The sequence below is a fragment of the Paraphaeosphaeria sporulosa genome, assembly GCF_001642045.1.
Source record: "Paraphaeosphaeria sporulosa strain AP3s5-JAC2a unplaced genomic scaffold CC84scaffold_5, whole genome shotgun sequence".
In the NCBI taxonomy this organism is placed as follows: Eukaryota; Fungi; Ascomycota; class Dothideomycetes; order Pleosporales; family Didymosphaeriaceae; genus Paraphaeosphaeria; species Paraphaeosphaeria sporulosa.
In genome coordinates, this window is record NW_017253364.1 from 284,858 (window position 1) to 299,693 (window position 14,836).

Sequence of the window (14,836 nt, forward strand, 5' to 3'; positions counted from 1 at the left end):
GGGTCGTGTAGAATGATCCAACGGTCAGTTCTAGCAGAGGGAAGGCAGCGACCTAGATGTTGATCGCCATCTTAGGCTAACATTGGCGGACAAGGAATTTGTCTGGGGCCGAGGAGAATCAAGGCCTATGCAGCACGGACACCTTTCGCTTGTAGACCTGAAATAACGCTGGTACCACGGTGACGTCACACAGCACGCAAGGAGATACACGCGCAGATCCCTGGGGTCTTAGACTGGAGACGTTCTCAAAAAGCCCCCAAGTAGTGAGCCTCAATAAATGACTTTGTCCCTGGTCAATCATTAGGCGTAGGAGTATGACAGAGATGATTATCGAGACGAGGTCGGATAACGGAGCGAGGGGAGAATGGAAGGAAAATACAGTCTCACATTACTGGGTCACAAAGCTCAAGTCAAAGTGGTATTGGAATGGCGTGGAACATAAAATGCAATACTCAAATATTGGTAAGAGGTGATCATGTGCGCGAAGTTAAGGGCTGTCGCTCCTTGTCCTCGATGGCCACTGCATCTTCGTCCTCCGAGACCAGGCCATCGAGCTCGAACTCTTCCGCATCGCGGACTCTGCTATCGACCCGTGCGTAACCATTGGGAGCGCCATTTGCTCGTGGAGCTTCCGCGTCATTCTTGGTGTCTTGACCCCACGCATGCACGGCGTAGAGGTGAATTAACATGTTAACAACTAGGATCAGTCAGCGGAAGTGTTGCAATAGCAAAGGGAAGTTCGGCTTACAGAGGAAAAGTAGGAATGCAAGACTGTATAGGATGAAGACGTAAGACACGTGCGTGATGTGAGCGTCAGCAAGGATCTGCATCTGTTCTTCGGTGGCGCCCATGAAGAGGAAGCCAGAAGCGAACAGGAGGAAAGGAGTCAGGTATTGGAAGCTATTCGGATCCGTACCGTCCTCGGAAAGCGTGTTACGATCCTTGAGCACAAAGGATATTTCAATGATTCTCGTCAACCCCGCGGCCATAAGCGTGTAACCAAAGATGGTGTGGACCATGGTGGAAATAGGCAGATGCTGGGCGTGTGCAGACATACCCCAACCTGTCAGCAAAATGACAATGCCGGGGATGAGGTTCCTCTTTGGCCTCCCGTTCCTGCTACGGCTGAGCCAAATGCCAACTAGGCCTGCGCACCACCAGATAATACCCATGGTGGTGTGCTGCAGGTCGTTACCGACCCACGCGGAGCCCCAGCGGTGCTCGGTGAAGGTATTGACGCAGCCCCATGCCGCGATGACAAGCGAATCAAAGAACTCTTGGCTGCGTCCACTCCTCCGTAGCCAGACCTGTCCAACCAAAAGCAATATGGTAAGGAGAATGCCGTATGCGATGAATGCGCTGCCCATGATGAAATGCGCCAGACACTGGCCCATATGGTCCGCACGACAGAAACCCATTGAGGCTATGCCTCCCAACACGAACTGGACCCAGCTCACGATGGGCATAAGCTTTCCCACCCATCCGTGTGCCTTGACGACCACCTTCCTGATCTTCCCGTGAATCCCTTTTTCCAGATGCAATTTCAGGTATATTCCCATGATAATCTGGGAGAGAAGCGTGAACATGAGCGTCGGTACGAACTTGGCGTGGGCGTTGGGCGCAAACTGCCGGCCTTTGTGCTTATGGCCCAGGAAGTAACCGATGAGGGCGAGGATAGAGCCGATGGTCTGAACGGGAACATGCCATCTCGAGCGTATTATTCCCAACACCATGCCCGTGGGAAATAGTATCCCCCAGGCCACGGCCTGTACGAGAATGTGAGTCCATAGTATGCTGTCCTGCGCTCAGTCAGTCTTCGTGCCGCCAGAATACCGTATGCCAGGAGCTCACAATAGGGTCGTCGGAGATAGCACTGCCCTCTGGTATGTTGTCCATGTGGTGTTCGTGTGCGGTTACGGATGTGGCACTCAATAGCACCAGCACCCCGAAGGCGAGGCCGCGAGTCAATAGGCGCGCTGACGTCTCCATGGTGTCCGTTCACTGGGTCTCGTCTGCTTCGGAACACGTGTAGGTGGTGAGAGACCGGCGACACTCCAACGGCGAGCGTATCACTCCAGGGGGGCACTCAGGGACAAGACGGCAAAGGCCATTGCATTGAAGGATGCCGCCGACCGCGTGGCCATTCATGCATCGCTATTGCTGCTTACGTCAAGCCGCTTAGCTTCCTTCCGCTTCCGACGCCAAGCCTGACACCATCATCCCAGTCGTTCATCACAGCCAACACCTTCCTTGCTTCATCGCACCGCCTTCGCGACGGATTGCGGCGGCATCACGCCAGCATCTGCGACATGGCTATCGCGGGGCGCGTCACCGAAATTCCCGACTCCGAAGACGAGCCCTTCACCTCTTCACCTGAGGCGCTTCCAGATGGTACCGTTGGCCAGCAAGACGGCACGGCCGAAGAACGACTGCAGGACGCTTCATCTCGAGGAGGTTGCTTTCCTCCTCTCCTTGGAAATTCCGATGTAATCAAACCTTCAGAGTACACCGCAAACACGTGCAACGACGAGCAGCAAGCCGCGTTAGATGACGCTCAATCACATAATGCCGTTACACCAGCTAACCCAGAGTATGACATGCTCCATCAGTATGCAAACGAGCTCCAAATCTCTCATCGAAATGTTGCATTACTCACTGACATTCGCGACTCTTCTAACCAGCATGCAAGCGCACCTACCAACTCATCTCCCGTGCACATCTTGAACAAGCCGGAAGACGCAGCAGAAACAGCATCCAGCGGCAGTATGAAGGAACAGATCATCCCAGCTGGTGAGAGCGTCTCGAAACCCACGGTTAAAACACCATACGCAGCGCCATCTCGAACTTGTGTTATTAATGACTTCATCGCTATGGATAACGACCTGTTGACCCACGATGAACAGCCCGTCCTCCCTCCTGTAGCAGATGCCGTCTGCACTTCGTACTATGGAATCGCATCAACAGTCTCGACATTAGAAGGCGGTTTATCAGATACACAGCCCACTGGACAGACACAGACAAACCTCCTGCCTGCAGAAGGGGACCCGTTATCGCAGTATGGTCTCCCTAAGAAACCACACTCGGCCTTGTACATTGGAGAAAGCGGTATACAGAACAATAGCGTTAACTCTAGCGATACGAAAGGCCGCGGCTGTTCCTGTCCGCCCAGCCTCTCGCCAGCGGATCTATCGAGTTTGTCGAACGACCATGCTTCCAGAAGATCGATGACGACAGGCGTAGCAACGCTTGCTAACCCGGAGATACAGTCTGGAGAATTCGAGGATACCGGATCATCAAGAGTGCCCAGTTCAGCAAACGAGGACAGCAGGCAACCATCGGTAGCAAATGTCGATAGTTCGAACATCCTACGCAACATCACCATGGAGTATATTGATCAAGATTTGCCCGCGAAGTCTGTACAGCCGTCGACAACACCCAAGCAGCAGTCCTGGGTTGAAAGCGTGGGAGGGCATCATTTGGCACACCCGAGGCTCGTAATTAGCGCAGACCTTGCACTAAACCTAGGTTGGACGAAAAAGCCAGGTGAAGTCCACATCGGCGAAGCTGCAAGCAACGAAGAACCCAACACAGCACCTCTGGAAGCGTCAAACACCACTCTGCAGATGCAGAACGAAGCTCGGGGGCCTGCCGCACTCGAATCGAGAAATCAAAATAGAGGAGAGCATACTGGGTCAAATAAAGAAACCGTGCCCTCGCTGGTAGTAGAGGTGGCTGCCACCCAACCCACATTGAATGCTTTCACACAGAGTTCGTCGTCAGCAGCTTCCATTGCCGAAGACCCACAACCAACTCCAGCCAAGAGTCCACAAGAAGTCAACATCGCGGGATTAAAGGCAAAACGAGCTGCTCTTATCGCATCTCTTGCTCACTTGCCTGCTATTCAAGACCTCCTGGCATCTACCAGGAATTCGGGTGTGAACTCTTCAATGTCCGATGCAGAACCAACGGAGAGCGAGATTATGGCAGCAGCCCATCAGATCAATAAAAAACACATCAAGCTTTTGCATGAGTACAATGAAATCAAGGACGTCGGCCAAGGCCTCATGGGTCTCATCGCAGACCAGCGCGGCGAGAGGATTGTGGAAGTACAGCAGCACTTTGGCATTGATGCCAACGACTGATGATTGCGTTCCGTGATGGGAATGGGTTTTAAAGGCGTTATGGGGTTTCCACTTTTTCGACATATGATACCCAGGATCCCAGCATTTCCTTTTAGCCCATTTGATGTACAAATTCAGCTTCAGCTAGGACTTCACCAACATGGCTCATTACTTAGTGCATTTCATGCGTTGAATGCTGTCTGCACTCGAACTGGCGTCTCCCTTCCTCTCCTGTCGTGCTTTATGAATTTCAATTCGGTCCTTTCGCTTTCGCTTTCACCTTCACCCTGCGTTGTCAGTTCTAGTCCGGCGCTCACACTCTCACTCTCACCTTGCCCCACCGCATCCAATTTCTTGACCCGCCAACCCTGAACCTCTAACCCTTGTCCTCCCGCTTTCTCGCAACTCCTGACTAGTTTTGCACGTACTGAAAAACCAAACACGCAACAACTGATAATCCAGACACGCAACACCCGATTTCTTAAACACGCAACTATAGTGAAGTGGGACGCCGACAAGGACCGCCAGCTCCTCCTCGGATGGCTTTCATTCGTGAACGCCAAAGTCGAGAAAGGCCTAACAGATCATCTAGCTGCCATTATCGGTGAGGGTACAACTTCAAAGCAGCTTCCGACCTCACGTCTCTTTACTGATGTCTCACTTCTAGGATGTACAGCAAAGGCGGTCCACCGTCGCATCGAGAAGATTCAAGCTGGTGTAAAGCCAAAGGAGAAGTCCAACCCCGACACTCCCTACGCCGCGAAGACTTCCAAGGGCGTCGACATCAAAATAGAGGCTGAAGAGGACGCGAAGCCCAAGACGACAGGCCGAAAGCGGGGTCGCACCGAGAGGGAGCGGGAGAGGATGAACAAGAAGGTGAAGGCGGATAATGGAGAAGGAGAGAAAGTAGATGATGCTGAAATCCGAGAGACGTTGGCGGATGGCCTGAAGTTGGAATGCTATCTGGGCATCTGAGAAAGCTCTTGCGCTTAAGTCGTGTCACGGGAAGGGAATTTCACTCAGGCATATATGCATGCTCAATAATTTCAGCAACACTCAATCCAAGCTCAATCCTTCTTCGTCCTCAAAGGATCCCGTGCACTCTCCCTCGCCTCTTCCACCTTTATGACCCTCGCTCTCTCTTGATCTCTAACCTCAAACACCGCCGGGAACGGTAGCGGCTTCGGATTCGGCGTAGGCTCGTACTTAATATCCAGCGGGATCTCCATCTTCGTCGTTGGATCGACTTTCTTCCTGATGTTGAACGCCCACGCCAGCCGCGCCACAATGACCGTCAGCGTGCGCTCGGTGAAGTTTGCAGCAGGGCACGCGCGCCGGCCGTACCCGAAGGAGGTGAAGCCTTGCAGGCTGGGATACGATGTTAGCGGCTCTTTGTAGGTCGGGTAGGACGGGTCGAGCCAGCGGGCGGGGTTGTAAACGGGGCCGTCGGGGTAGAGTTCGCGGTCGGAGAGGATGGCGCTGGGAGGGGAAGGTCAGTGGCGAGGCAGTTCGGGGGAGCGAGGTCCTACGTACCTATAGTTTGCGTGCAGGATGGTTCCTTTGGGGATAAAGTATCCCTCGTAGAAGTCGTCTCTGTCCAGCTTGTGGGGGATGCCAATTTCAGCCACGATGGACCGGTAGCGGATCCCTTCCTTGATCACTGCCCTGACAGTCGGCAAATTCGACAGGTCCTCGAAACTCGGTAGGCGGTCCTTGCCCACTACACGGTCTACTTCTTCTTGGACCTTGCGCTGCCATTCGGGATGCTCCATCATGTTGATCGTGTACTGCATCATCGCATTGTATGGTGAGCGTGTCCCAGCACCAACGAGAGACTGAAAGACCCACGCGCCGTGCTCCTCGGTGAGATCGAACTCGTGCATGTGTTCTAAGAACCATTTCTGCAGGGACTCGGGAGCGGACCTGTTCTTTATTCTGGCTTTCAGGTCGCTTTGCACCAGGTCGATGCTACCTTCCAAGCGCGCGAGATATCTTCTCAAGGTCTTGTTCGAAGGTACCAGCCCTAATTCAAGAGTTCCAAAGTCAGTGCGAGTCAATATCAGGCGGATGGAGACTTCGTGTGGGCATCTCTGTCTCAGCTAAGTCAGAAGTAGGATACCTACAGTCAGGTGCGTGGAGCAACGGTGGCCAAATGTTGCAAGCAAAGAGGTCAGGCCGGAACGCTTTAAGAGTTTCGTCCACGCCCATAATAGATTCTTGCACAACGTAGTCGTTGAGATCCTGGACTCTGCGGCCGAGACCGACCCGGAAGACGATGCCGTACGCATAGCGCTCTAGATGGTCCGAGAATTTCTCCGGGCTAATGAGAAGGTCGTGGAGTGTGTAGATGGTTTCGAGTTCTATGAAAGGCTCGTATCGTACGGTGGCGGGTGCGGAGAGAACGGTGTGCAGGAGTTTGCGATGTTGACGCCAGGTATCTAGTCACGTTGCTTAGCTAAAGACATATCAATTGTACTCTGAATGACCTGCCAGATCTGTCCATAAGGGCCGTGACTCGCCCTTTCGCTATACCATCCGCGATAGCTGTTGGTGCGCCACGGTCTGAATAGCTGTTACCTCGTTGTACAAACAAGTCGTTGGCGGCTTTCTCAATGTTGAGCACAACTTGATTGATGCCGAGTATTTTGAAGGAGACGAGGTCACCGTATTCCCGATACCATTTGTTGAAGACTGGGATCAGTTGGCTGTCCTTGGGCATATCCAAGACATTGCCCACAATGGGTAGACCTAGGGGGGTCAGTGACGGAGCTACCATAGCAGCAGCAGCAGCAGAATACCATGCGCACCTTTGGGTCCGGGGATCTCTGTAGCTCCATTCCGACGACTCCTGTAGTTAAACGTGCTGTATATATACCACAGAGCAAATCCAGCGAATGGAAAGAGGAAAAACATGACAAGTCTGTCTATATTTCTGTCAAGGCGATCGTCGGATTGAAAAAGTTGTAAAATTATCTCTCTGCCTTGGTAGCTTGATGAAACAAGACTACCACTGGTTAGCTTCTATACTTGAACAGCAATCAGAAGTAAAGACTTTCAGAATCATAGTTGCGAAGCATGGCATACATTATATACGTTCCCCGCAAGGGATGCATTTTGATACTACAATCCTAGAGTAAGCTCGTAAGTTTCCGTAAATGTCTCCGATAGGTCCTGTTCTGTGTAGCGCCTGAGATGTGCGTCAGGTATCCCACCCTACTATGAGTTTGAGCTTACAATAAGCGCTTACTGAATCTCGGGTGAACAAATGCCCGCCCAACCTGTACCGTAACTACGCCCTGTAGCTTCATCGAGAATGGTATTAGATCTTAATGCCTCATATTCTCGACACTTGGTCTGGCAAAGACATGGGAACAGAGCTTGCCGTCGTCGGAAGGATCGTGCCAGTTCTGGAGTCGAGAAATGAAGTACCCCAAGGACAATCAATTGTATGAATGTCTTTGCACATGTTGTAACGACAGACTTTCTTTGCTGTCAAATAATGAATACCTCAGAAACTTGGAGGAATTGGATAGATATAACACGACTAATGTGATAATCGTGTGAGAGGTTTTGGGGAAACATTGAACTATTCGAGGCATCCATACAGAAGAAATCACTCCAAGCTTTGCGTACAGATACTCCTCCACTTCGAACACTTCGCACTCCATTTTCGACCTTTGGTCTACACCGCCAATTCAGTGTCAACAAAAGTGATGAATTTAGCAGCTCTGCGAAAACAAAATGTCACCCCAGCAATCGAATTCTCATCATGCCACCAACAACAACCCAGAATCGACACCAGACTTCTTTTCCCGCAGGAGTTCGTGGCCAGGTCCCTCAAAGGAAGACTGGTGGTGCTGGGAGAATCACATAAGCCCCAGATATAGCAATAAGCGCGAATTGACACCTGCAGGGGCCGTGAGGGCCTAGGTTGATTATGTTGAAACCGAAAGCGGTGAGATGCAATCCTGAGATGGTAGATACACAACTGATTGTGCCATCAAGAGCGAGACGGCGCTGAGCAGCATAGAAAGATTGCCCGGAGGGGAAGGAACGAGTTCAAGCCGGATATCCAAAGATTGGAGGATATCACGCATTGGCTAGACTGATGTAAAATCTTGAGGGAGCCGCTTATCCATTGGGTATCTCAGGGCACCCGGAAATTGGAGTGAAATACTTGATTATGCTTCAAAGGCGACATATTAGCACGGTATTAGGTCAAATTTGAAGTTCAATTGACCTACCTTGGGGTAACCATGGTACTCGGGCTGTTATTGCGGCACTGCACATACCAGCCAGGTTGACACGAACCTTAGAAAGGGCCGCTGAAGACAATCAACCCGAGTGCTGTGACGAAGGCGGTGATCAAAAGCGCTCCTGAATGGCCTTGTGTTGTATCGGCAGTCTGAGGAGTTCTGGTTGTGTTGGAGCAATATATTTTCCTTGTCTTCGCATCACTCTGCACTGCCATGGCTGTCTCTTCTATCTTCTCGTGGATATGTATTACATTTGATCCAACAGCTGCGCATGCGATGTAGGAAGCGTTCTTCTCGGCCCTGCAAGCATGCTGCCGAAGCTTCTCTTTGAGAAATCCGTTCTCGCTTTCGAGGGTTTTGATTTTGTCTTCCAATATCTTCAGTTGGCTCAAGAGCTCATAGTGGAAGATTTCTTGATGTTCCTCTCCTTTCTGTCCCAAGAGGAACATGTGGTGCCCGCCTCGGGCTGGTGGATTGTGTTGTAGAACTGGCTTGTGGTTGTCTTCTGCGGCGGGAAGGTAGCCATCCACAGGGGAATCAGCCCTCTTCGATTCAGCGGACATTTGAATATCTTGCTCCCTTTCAACGTTCCTGCAAGAAATATGACTGTCGCTTTATGGCAGTATGAGGGTGTTTGAATTTCTGTCTTCGCTTTACGAACCAAATAGATAGGGCAAATGTGCATTGCGGGCTGTGAATTTAGCTTCAGGTTTTAGTTATGATTGTTGAGATTGGATGTGGAAGACCGGTACCATGACCAATGTTGAGGTTCCAAACCAACGATCCATCGTCCGCAGCCAGCAACAAAATAGTAAGGGCACTGCGTTGGCACCCTGGAACAACACGATGTAATCAAACCTTTGCGATATGACACTGTTTGCTACCCTGACCTCCCCTGGGGTGGCCTAGGGACTTTGTGGGAGCCTCGGACATGGACTGCAGCCGGCTCCGTGACACCTTCATCGCTACTTGGACTGAATTGGCTAGGATATTCGTAATCGGCCACAATCTCCAGCGGCTGATGAACAGCACAGCAGCCACGGCTGGCTGCAGTCGCAGTAAGTGTTGGATCGCAGCTGCCCATTAGCGAACAGAGCGAATGACATCACCCTTCGAGCTTCCGCTCCTCAACGAATACTCGTGCCATGGGCTACGCGATGTGATGTTTCGGGGGAATATGCAGCTGGATGTGCGGGTGTAAATGCGGGCGTAGGAGTCGATCTGAATTTGATTTCATTGTGTGGTGGCCTGCCGTGTCCCAGTCGCACCTTCCCCCCTCCCCCAGCTGATGCGGATGCTCTATCCTTAGGTATATACAGCAGCGGCTACATCGTCCAGCAATCGGGGTCGCGCCTTCCTTCCGCCGCGCTCAATGGTCCCACGGGTGCTTCCAGCCGAGCAGCGCGGGGCCGTCCTTCTTCGCGCGGTACATCAACTGCGGTGGTTAGCAGGTCGGCAGCTTGCGGAGGCGGTGGCAGCGCTACGCACGAAGAACCACATGGAGGCGCCGAGGGCGGTGGACATGAAGCGGTAGAGCGGGCGGACCGGGTGCACGTGGATTGGGTGGTTGCCCATGGGCGGGTACTTTGGGGGGCCCATGGTGAGAGTCGAGCCTGCAGTCAGTTCAGCGATCGCGCATCATACGCCGGCGGGCGAGGACGTCTACCTGCGGTGGGTTGGCTGCAATGGCGTGTTGGATGTGCTCAGAGGTTGTCGGTGCTGGGCGATCTGAGCTCCCCTGCCCCAGCAAGTGGCTTATGTAAGGCAGCCCTCTCAATCGTCGCCTTCACATTCGCGACGCCGGCGCAAGGCCCTTATGATGCCAGCGCGATAAGATTTGCCCCTCGACGACATACCACATGGCAGCGCCTGCCACGCCCGAGCCCTCGCAATCCCCACTTCCTCCGCGAGCCCACCTGCGAGCCCACCCACGCAGCTGCAACGCGCTTCCGATTGCCTCGCGGCGCCCGGCGCCCTAGCAGGAACCACCGTCTTCAGTGCCAGCATCCGCACCCATCGCATCCCAGCCTCGGCCACCGCACACGCATTCCACCCCAGCCGCCCGCCATGGCGAACGCGGGCGCCCCGACGCCCTCCAAGGGCCTGCAGCGCCGCTTCAAGGGCTGCTCCAAGATTGGCGAGTATGAGCTGCTCAAGAAGCTGGGCGAGGGTACCTTTGGAGAAGTCCACCAGGCGCGGCACGTCCGCTCCGGCCGCATCTTCGCTATGAAGAAGATCCTCACCCACAACGAGAAAGACGGCTTCCCCATTACAGCCCTGCGCGAGATCAAGCTGCTCAAGATGCTGTCTCACGAGAATGTCCTGAAGTTGGAGGAGATGTCTGTTGAGCGCCCCAAGGCAGAGGGCAGAAAGCGCGCCATCCTCTACATGGTCATGCCGTACATGGACCACGACCTGTCTGGCCTGCTCGACAACCCTGACGTTCACTTCTCTGCACCCCAGATCAAGTGCTACATGCTACAGCTGTTCAAAGGCCTCCGCTACTTGCACGACAACCACATCCTTCACCGCGACATGAAAGCCGCGAATCTGCTCATCAACAACCGCGGACGACTACAGATTGCTGACTTTGGCCTGGCGCGCCATTACGACGAGCTTGTGCCGCAGCGCGGGAAGGGCAACGGCGAGGCTCGACGAGACTACACCACGCTGGTGGTCACGAGGTGGTACCGGCCGCCCGAGCTATTACTCCAATTGCGACGATACACACCCGCCATTGATATGTGGGGTGCTGGTTGCGTCTTTGGCGAAATGTTCAAACGCAAGCCCATCCTTGCTGGACAAAGCGACCTTCACCAGGCGCAGATTATTTTCGAGCTGGTAGGCTCGCCAAACGACCGCAGCATGCCTGGATGGAACCAGCTGCCCGGCGCAGAGCCTGTCCGAGCTTTCCCAACCAGCACTGGCCAGCTCTCCCAGAAGTTCCGGGAGCTCAGCCCGCAAGGCCTGGATCTCCTCAGCAAGCTACTGATGCTCGACTGGCGAAAGCGCATCAACGCCATAGATGCTATCGACCACCCTTACTTTACGGAGGAACCCAAGCCGATGCGCGAGGAGGATATACCCACCTTTGCCGACTCACACGAGCTTGACAGGCGCAACGCGCGGGGTCAGAAACAACACTTGCCGCCAGCCCCTGCAGGAGGTACTGTCGGCGGAGGTCCGAATGGGGAATGGACCGGCTCAGGTCCCCCTCAGAGCGGTCCTGGCTGGAACAATGGCGATAGACGATTCGGACCACCCGATCGAGGGCCACCTGGGGTTGACCGGCCACGAGGAAACCACGACCGTAGACCCCCGCCTCCACCAGGGGAGCGCAGGCCACACTGGGGTGGTAGCAATGGGGCAAACTTGCCTGTGCCTCCTTCGCACCCGCCTCGCTACGGCCAAGGTGGTGACCGTGGGCACCGCGATCGAGACCGAGCACCACCTGGCGATACCTACATTCCTACTTATGAAGGAGCGCGACCCAGAGAGGAACGTCGATCACGGGACCCCGATGATAGGACTGCCGGTAGAGATGGCCGGCGTGGATCCCGAGACTCTGGTCACTCGCGAGATGGTTTTGCCGATGATCGTTCGGACCGTGGCAGAGGCTACCGAGACCGGGACCGAGGGGGTGATACGCGCAATTTTGGAAGAGACAGGCGAGATGGCAGAACACGCTCACGAAGTCCCGAGCGAAGAGACCGGGCGCGCGAGCGGGACCGAGACATTTACAGGCGGTAGCATCGTGTGTATTAACAACCCTCACATATCCTTTGCTTGGGTTCCAGGTGTAGGGGAAAGGTGTCTTTCGTTTATACCAGGCAGGAAGTGCTTTTACGCTGGAATTTGGCGCATGCGGTTTGATGAGATTGTTTCCTGTACTATATGCATGGCGCCAGTGGACCAACAAGAGTGGGTTTGGCGATGGCCATGTGGCGTTTGAGGGGTTTGACCAGCATTTGCACGGCGTCAATGCTCAGTGTTCACACATTAGATCCGCTAACGGGTGGAGTGTTTTGATACATGAATGAGTACAAGGTGTCGATAACATGTGACGTGCGATTTCGGTGCCCAAACCGTCCACTGCGCGATTTGACTTCGGCTGCAGTTCGCGTGTCGGACCGACGGGCTACCTGTGAAGACTTCGGCTGCAGCACCTTTGCTGTGGCCTGACACGTTGTCCAGTGTAGCGCACTCACGGCAGATGAGAAGATGCATCACGCAGCGAACGAGCGTTCACCCCGCATGGAGGAGGAGCATGCTTGCTTTTGGTGGGTGGCTTGGCCTGTGTATAAAGAATCTTGACTCGCCGACGCTCTCGGCCGTGATCGCTCTCACGCGTTCCTTTGAGCGCATGAGTCAGCGTCGACGCCCCGCTGTCGCACCGAAAATTCCCCACCGACGCCGTTGCCGCTGTTCACGCTTTTCCCTGACTGAAGAGTCATCCAACCTGCCGTCTGCCCAGTTCCACGTCATCTACAAGTCCAGGACCCTTTTTGCAACAGCGCCCACCCAATTGATCTGCCTGATCGACAAATTCCTCGCTTCACGATGTCTACCACCACAAACGGATACAAGCACTCGTCCGAGCGGATAGCTCACACGGAAGAGAAGCACCTTCCCGGTGGCTGGGTCGTACTCAAGTTCGGGGGTACATCTGTGGGCAAATTCGCGGAGAACATAGCGGATATCGTCAAGTACGGCGTCCCCAGGAGCGCACGCGATGCGAGCAGAGCACCCTGCTAACGACGCGTTCTAGGAACGGTCTGACCACCAACCGCACCGCTATTGTCTGCTCCGCGCGCAGCGGCACCACCAAGCTCGAAGGCACTACTAACAGGCTCCTCCGCTGCGCGAGGGCCGCCGAGAGAGCCGGCTCGCGTGCCTATGACGAGGTCGTAGAAGCCCTCCGCGTCGACCACATCCAGGCCGCCAAGGATACGCTGAAAGATGCTGGAATCCTGGCCAAGTTCGAAGAGGAAGTCAATGCCGAGTGCGAGGGACTGGTCAAGATTCTGGAGTCAGCGCAGCACCTGGAAGAGGTGACGAGCCGCGCCGAGGACAAGATCGTGAGCAAGGGCGAGAAGCTGAGCTGCCGCTACATGGCGGCGCTTTTGAACGACCAAGGTACGCCTGCGCAGTACGTCGATGTATCGGATGTCTTCAAGACTCCTGGTCCTAGGAAGGGTGGAGTGGGCGACAATTTTTACAAGGACCTCGCGGAAGCGCTGGGCAAAGAGGTTGAGGCTTGCGGCGACAAGGTTCCGGTCATCACGGGATTCTTTGGAAATGTCCCTGGAGGCATCCTGAGCGCCGTGGGACGTGGTTACACCGATCTGTGTGCTGCTCTGGTGGCCGTCGGCGTCAAGGCGGACGAGCTGCAGATCTGGAAAGAGGTGGACGGCATCTTCACAGCAGACCCCCGCAAAGTCCCCACAGCCCGTCTCCTCTCCTCCGTTACGCCCTCCGAGGCTGCGGAACTGACCTTCTACGGCTCCGAGGTCATCCACCCGTTCACTATGGAGCAGGTCATCCGCGCTCGCATCCCCATCCGTATCAAGAACGTCATGAACCCGCGCGGCAACGGCACCATCATTTTCCCCGATCGCTTCGAAGACGAGCCAGGATCGCCCACCAAGCACACTGGCCTCTTCCGCACCCGCTCAACCAGCATCCTCTCGGCCCTGCAGCGCCCCAAGCGGCCCACAGCCGTGACCATCAAGCACAATGTTATTGTGCTTAATGTGCACAGTAACAAGCGCACGCGCGCTCACGGCTTTCTCATGAATATCTTCAGCATCTTGGACCGCTGGAACCTTTCAGTCGACCTGATCTCTTCCTCTGAAGTGCACGTCTCCATGGCTCTGCACTCCGAATCCGCGCTGCTTAGTGGCGGCGGAGAAGACGAGTACAAGATCAAGAACAAGGACCTGCATGGCGCGATTGACGAGCTGGGTGCCCTGGGCGCGATTGACATTGTGCCTGATATGGCCATCGTCAGCTTGGTCGGCAAGCAGCTTAAGAACATGATTGGCATCTCTGGCCGTTTCTTCAGCGTCTTGGGAAACAATAACATCAATATTGAGATGATCTCGCAGGGTAAGATATGCTTTCCTTGCTAGATTGAGTGCAATGCTGACAGCGTGCAGGTGCCAGCGAGATCAACATATCCTGTGTGATTGAGGAGCGCGAGGCTGACCGCGCCCTCAACGTCGTGCACACAAATCTTTTTACTTTTCTCGAATAGAGCTGCATATGCATACGCGGCGTTTGAGCATTTACACCCCCCTGTTAGGCCCTGTTAGGGTCGCTTTCCCGGTTTTCGTAGATAAATTTACACAAGACAACTGTGCTTCCTATTGATATATCAAATTCAGTATTTTTGGATATCAAATTCTGTCTTGTATTTGTCCCTTGATATGTCAAGCGAACTAATTTTAAATGCCGTCA

At 54.1% G+C, this 14,836-nt stretch overlaps 7 protein-coding genes across 7 annotated transcripts; 3 read left to right on the forward strand and 4 right to left on the reverse strand.

The window, feature by feature from the left end:
• Positions 1 to 380: 380 nt before the first annotated feature.
• Positions 381 to 2,113, reverse strand: CC84DRAFT_1144832 (uncharacterized protein). Its single transcript, XM_018176472.1, has 3 exons — positions 1,852 to 2,113; positions 749 to 1,799; positions 381 to 697 (listed from the first exon to the last, which is right to left on the reverse strand). The coding sequence occupies exons 1-3, from the start codon at positions 1,987 to 1,989 to the stop codon at positions 474 to 476; spliced, it is 1,413 nt and encodes a 470-aa protein (XP_018035816.1). The 5' UTR covers positions 1,990 to 2,113; the 3' UTR covers positions 381 to 473.
• Positions 2,114 to 2,244: 131 nt separating this feature from the next.
• CC84DRAFT_1163989 (uncharacterized protein) lies at positions 2,245 to 4,404 on the forward strand. The gene has a single exon (XM_018178385.1). The coding sequence runs from the start codon at positions 2,310 to 2,312 to the stop codon at positions 4,140 to 4,142; it is 1,833 nt and encodes a 610-aa protein (XP_018035817.1). The 5' UTR covers positions 2,245 to 2,309; the 3' UTR covers positions 4,143 to 4,404.
• Positions 4,405 to 5,188: 784 nt separating this feature from the next.
• On the reverse strand, positions 5,189 to 7,115 carry CC84DRAFT_1258899 (cytochrome P450; the record flags this gene model as incomplete). Its single annotated transcript, XM_018184866.1, has 5 exons — positions 6,929 to 7,115; positions 6,654 to 6,869; positions 6,245 to 6,559; positions 5,655 to 6,144; positions 5,189 to 5,600 (listed from the first exon to the last, which is right to left on the reverse strand). Exons 1-5 carry the CDS (start codon positions 7,032 to 7,034, stop codon positions 5,189 to 5,191), a joined length of 1,539 nt encoding a protein of 512 aa, XP_018035818.1. The 5' UTR covers positions 7,035 to 7,115.
• Positions 7,116 to 8,082: 967 nt separating this feature from the next.
• CC84DRAFT_723064 (uncharacterized protein) lies at positions 8,083 to 9,098 on the reverse strand. The gene is made up of 2 exons (XM_018187175.1): positions 8,366 to 9,098; positions 8,083 to 8,307 (listed from the first exon to the last, which is right to left on the reverse strand). The coding sequence occupies exon 1, from the start codon at positions 8,938 to 8,940 to the stop codon at positions 8,434 to 8,436; it is 507 nt and encodes a 168-aa protein (XP_018035819.1). The 5' UTR covers positions 8,941 to 9,098; the 3' UTR covers positions 8,083 to 8,307; positions 8,366 to 8,433.
• A 648-nt stretch (positions 9,099 to 9,746) lies between these two features.
• Positions 9,747 to 9,976, reverse strand: CC84DRAFT_1092415 (uncharacterized protein; the record flags this gene model as incomplete). The annotated part of the gene is made up of 2 exons (XM_018174452.1): positions 9,747 to 9,812; positions 9,866 to 9,976. The coding sequence occupies 2 exons, from the start codon at positions 9,974 to 9,976 to the stop codon at positions 9,747 to 9,749; spliced, it is 177 nt and encodes a 58-aa protein (XP_018035820.1).
• Positions 9,977 to 10,444: 468 nt separating this feature from the next.
• Positions 10,445 to 11,500, forward strand: CC84DRAFT_1060028 (Pkinase-domain-containing protein; the record flags this gene model as incomplete). Its single annotated transcript, XM_018173576.1, has 1 exon — positions 10,445 to 11,500. A coding segment is annotated over one exon (1,056 nt), but the record flags the coding sequence as incomplete, so codon positions are not given.
• A 1,219-nt stretch (positions 11,501 to 12,719) lies between these two features.
• CC84DRAFT_1144841 (aspartate kinase-like protein) lies at positions 12,720 to 14,790 on the forward strand. The gene is made up of 3 exons (XM_018176473.1): positions 12,720 to 13,083; positions 13,146 to 14,485; positions 14,536 to 14,790. The coding sequence occupies exons 1-3, from the start codon at positions 12,938 to 12,940 to the stop codon at positions 14,631 to 14,633; spliced, it is 1,584 nt and encodes a 527-aa protein (XP_018035822.1). The 5' UTR covers positions 12,720 to 12,937; the 3' UTR covers positions 14,634 to 14,790.
• The last annotated feature ends 46 nt before the right edge of the window (positions 14,791 to 14,836 follow it).

Coding starts and splice junctions, on each gene's coding strand:
- CC84DRAFT_1144841 (XM_018176473.1), top strand. CDS start 12,938: ATGTCTACCACCACAAACGGATACAAGCACTCGTCCGAGCGGATAGCT. Junction 13,084..13,145: donor AACATAGCGGATATCGTCAA/GTACGGCGTCCC, acceptor GACGCGTTCTAG/GAACGGTCTGACCACCAACC. Junction 14,486..14,535: donor TATTGAGATGATCTCGCAGG/GTAAGATATGCT, acceptor GACAGCGTGCAG/GTGCCAGCGAGATCAACATA.
- CC84DRAFT_1163989 (XM_018178385.1), top strand. CDS start 2,310: ATGGCTATCGCGGGGCGCGTCACCGAAATTCCCGACTCCGAAGACGAG.
- CC84DRAFT_1144832 (XM_018176472.1), bottom strand. CDS start 1,989: ATGGAGACGTCAGCGCGCCTATTGACTCGCGGCCTCGCCTTCGGGGTG. Junction 1,800..1,851: donor CTATCTCCGACGACCCTATT/GTGAGCTCCTGG, acceptor GACTGAGCGCAG/GACAGCATACTATGGACTCA. Junction 698..748: donor TGCATTCCTACTTTTCCTCT/GTAAGCCGAACT, acceptor GACTGATCCTAG/TTGTTAACATGTTAATTCAC.
- CC84DRAFT_723064 (XM_018187175.1), bottom strand. CDS start 8,940: ATGTCCGCTGAATCGAAGAGGGCTGATTCCCCTGTGGATGGCTACCTT.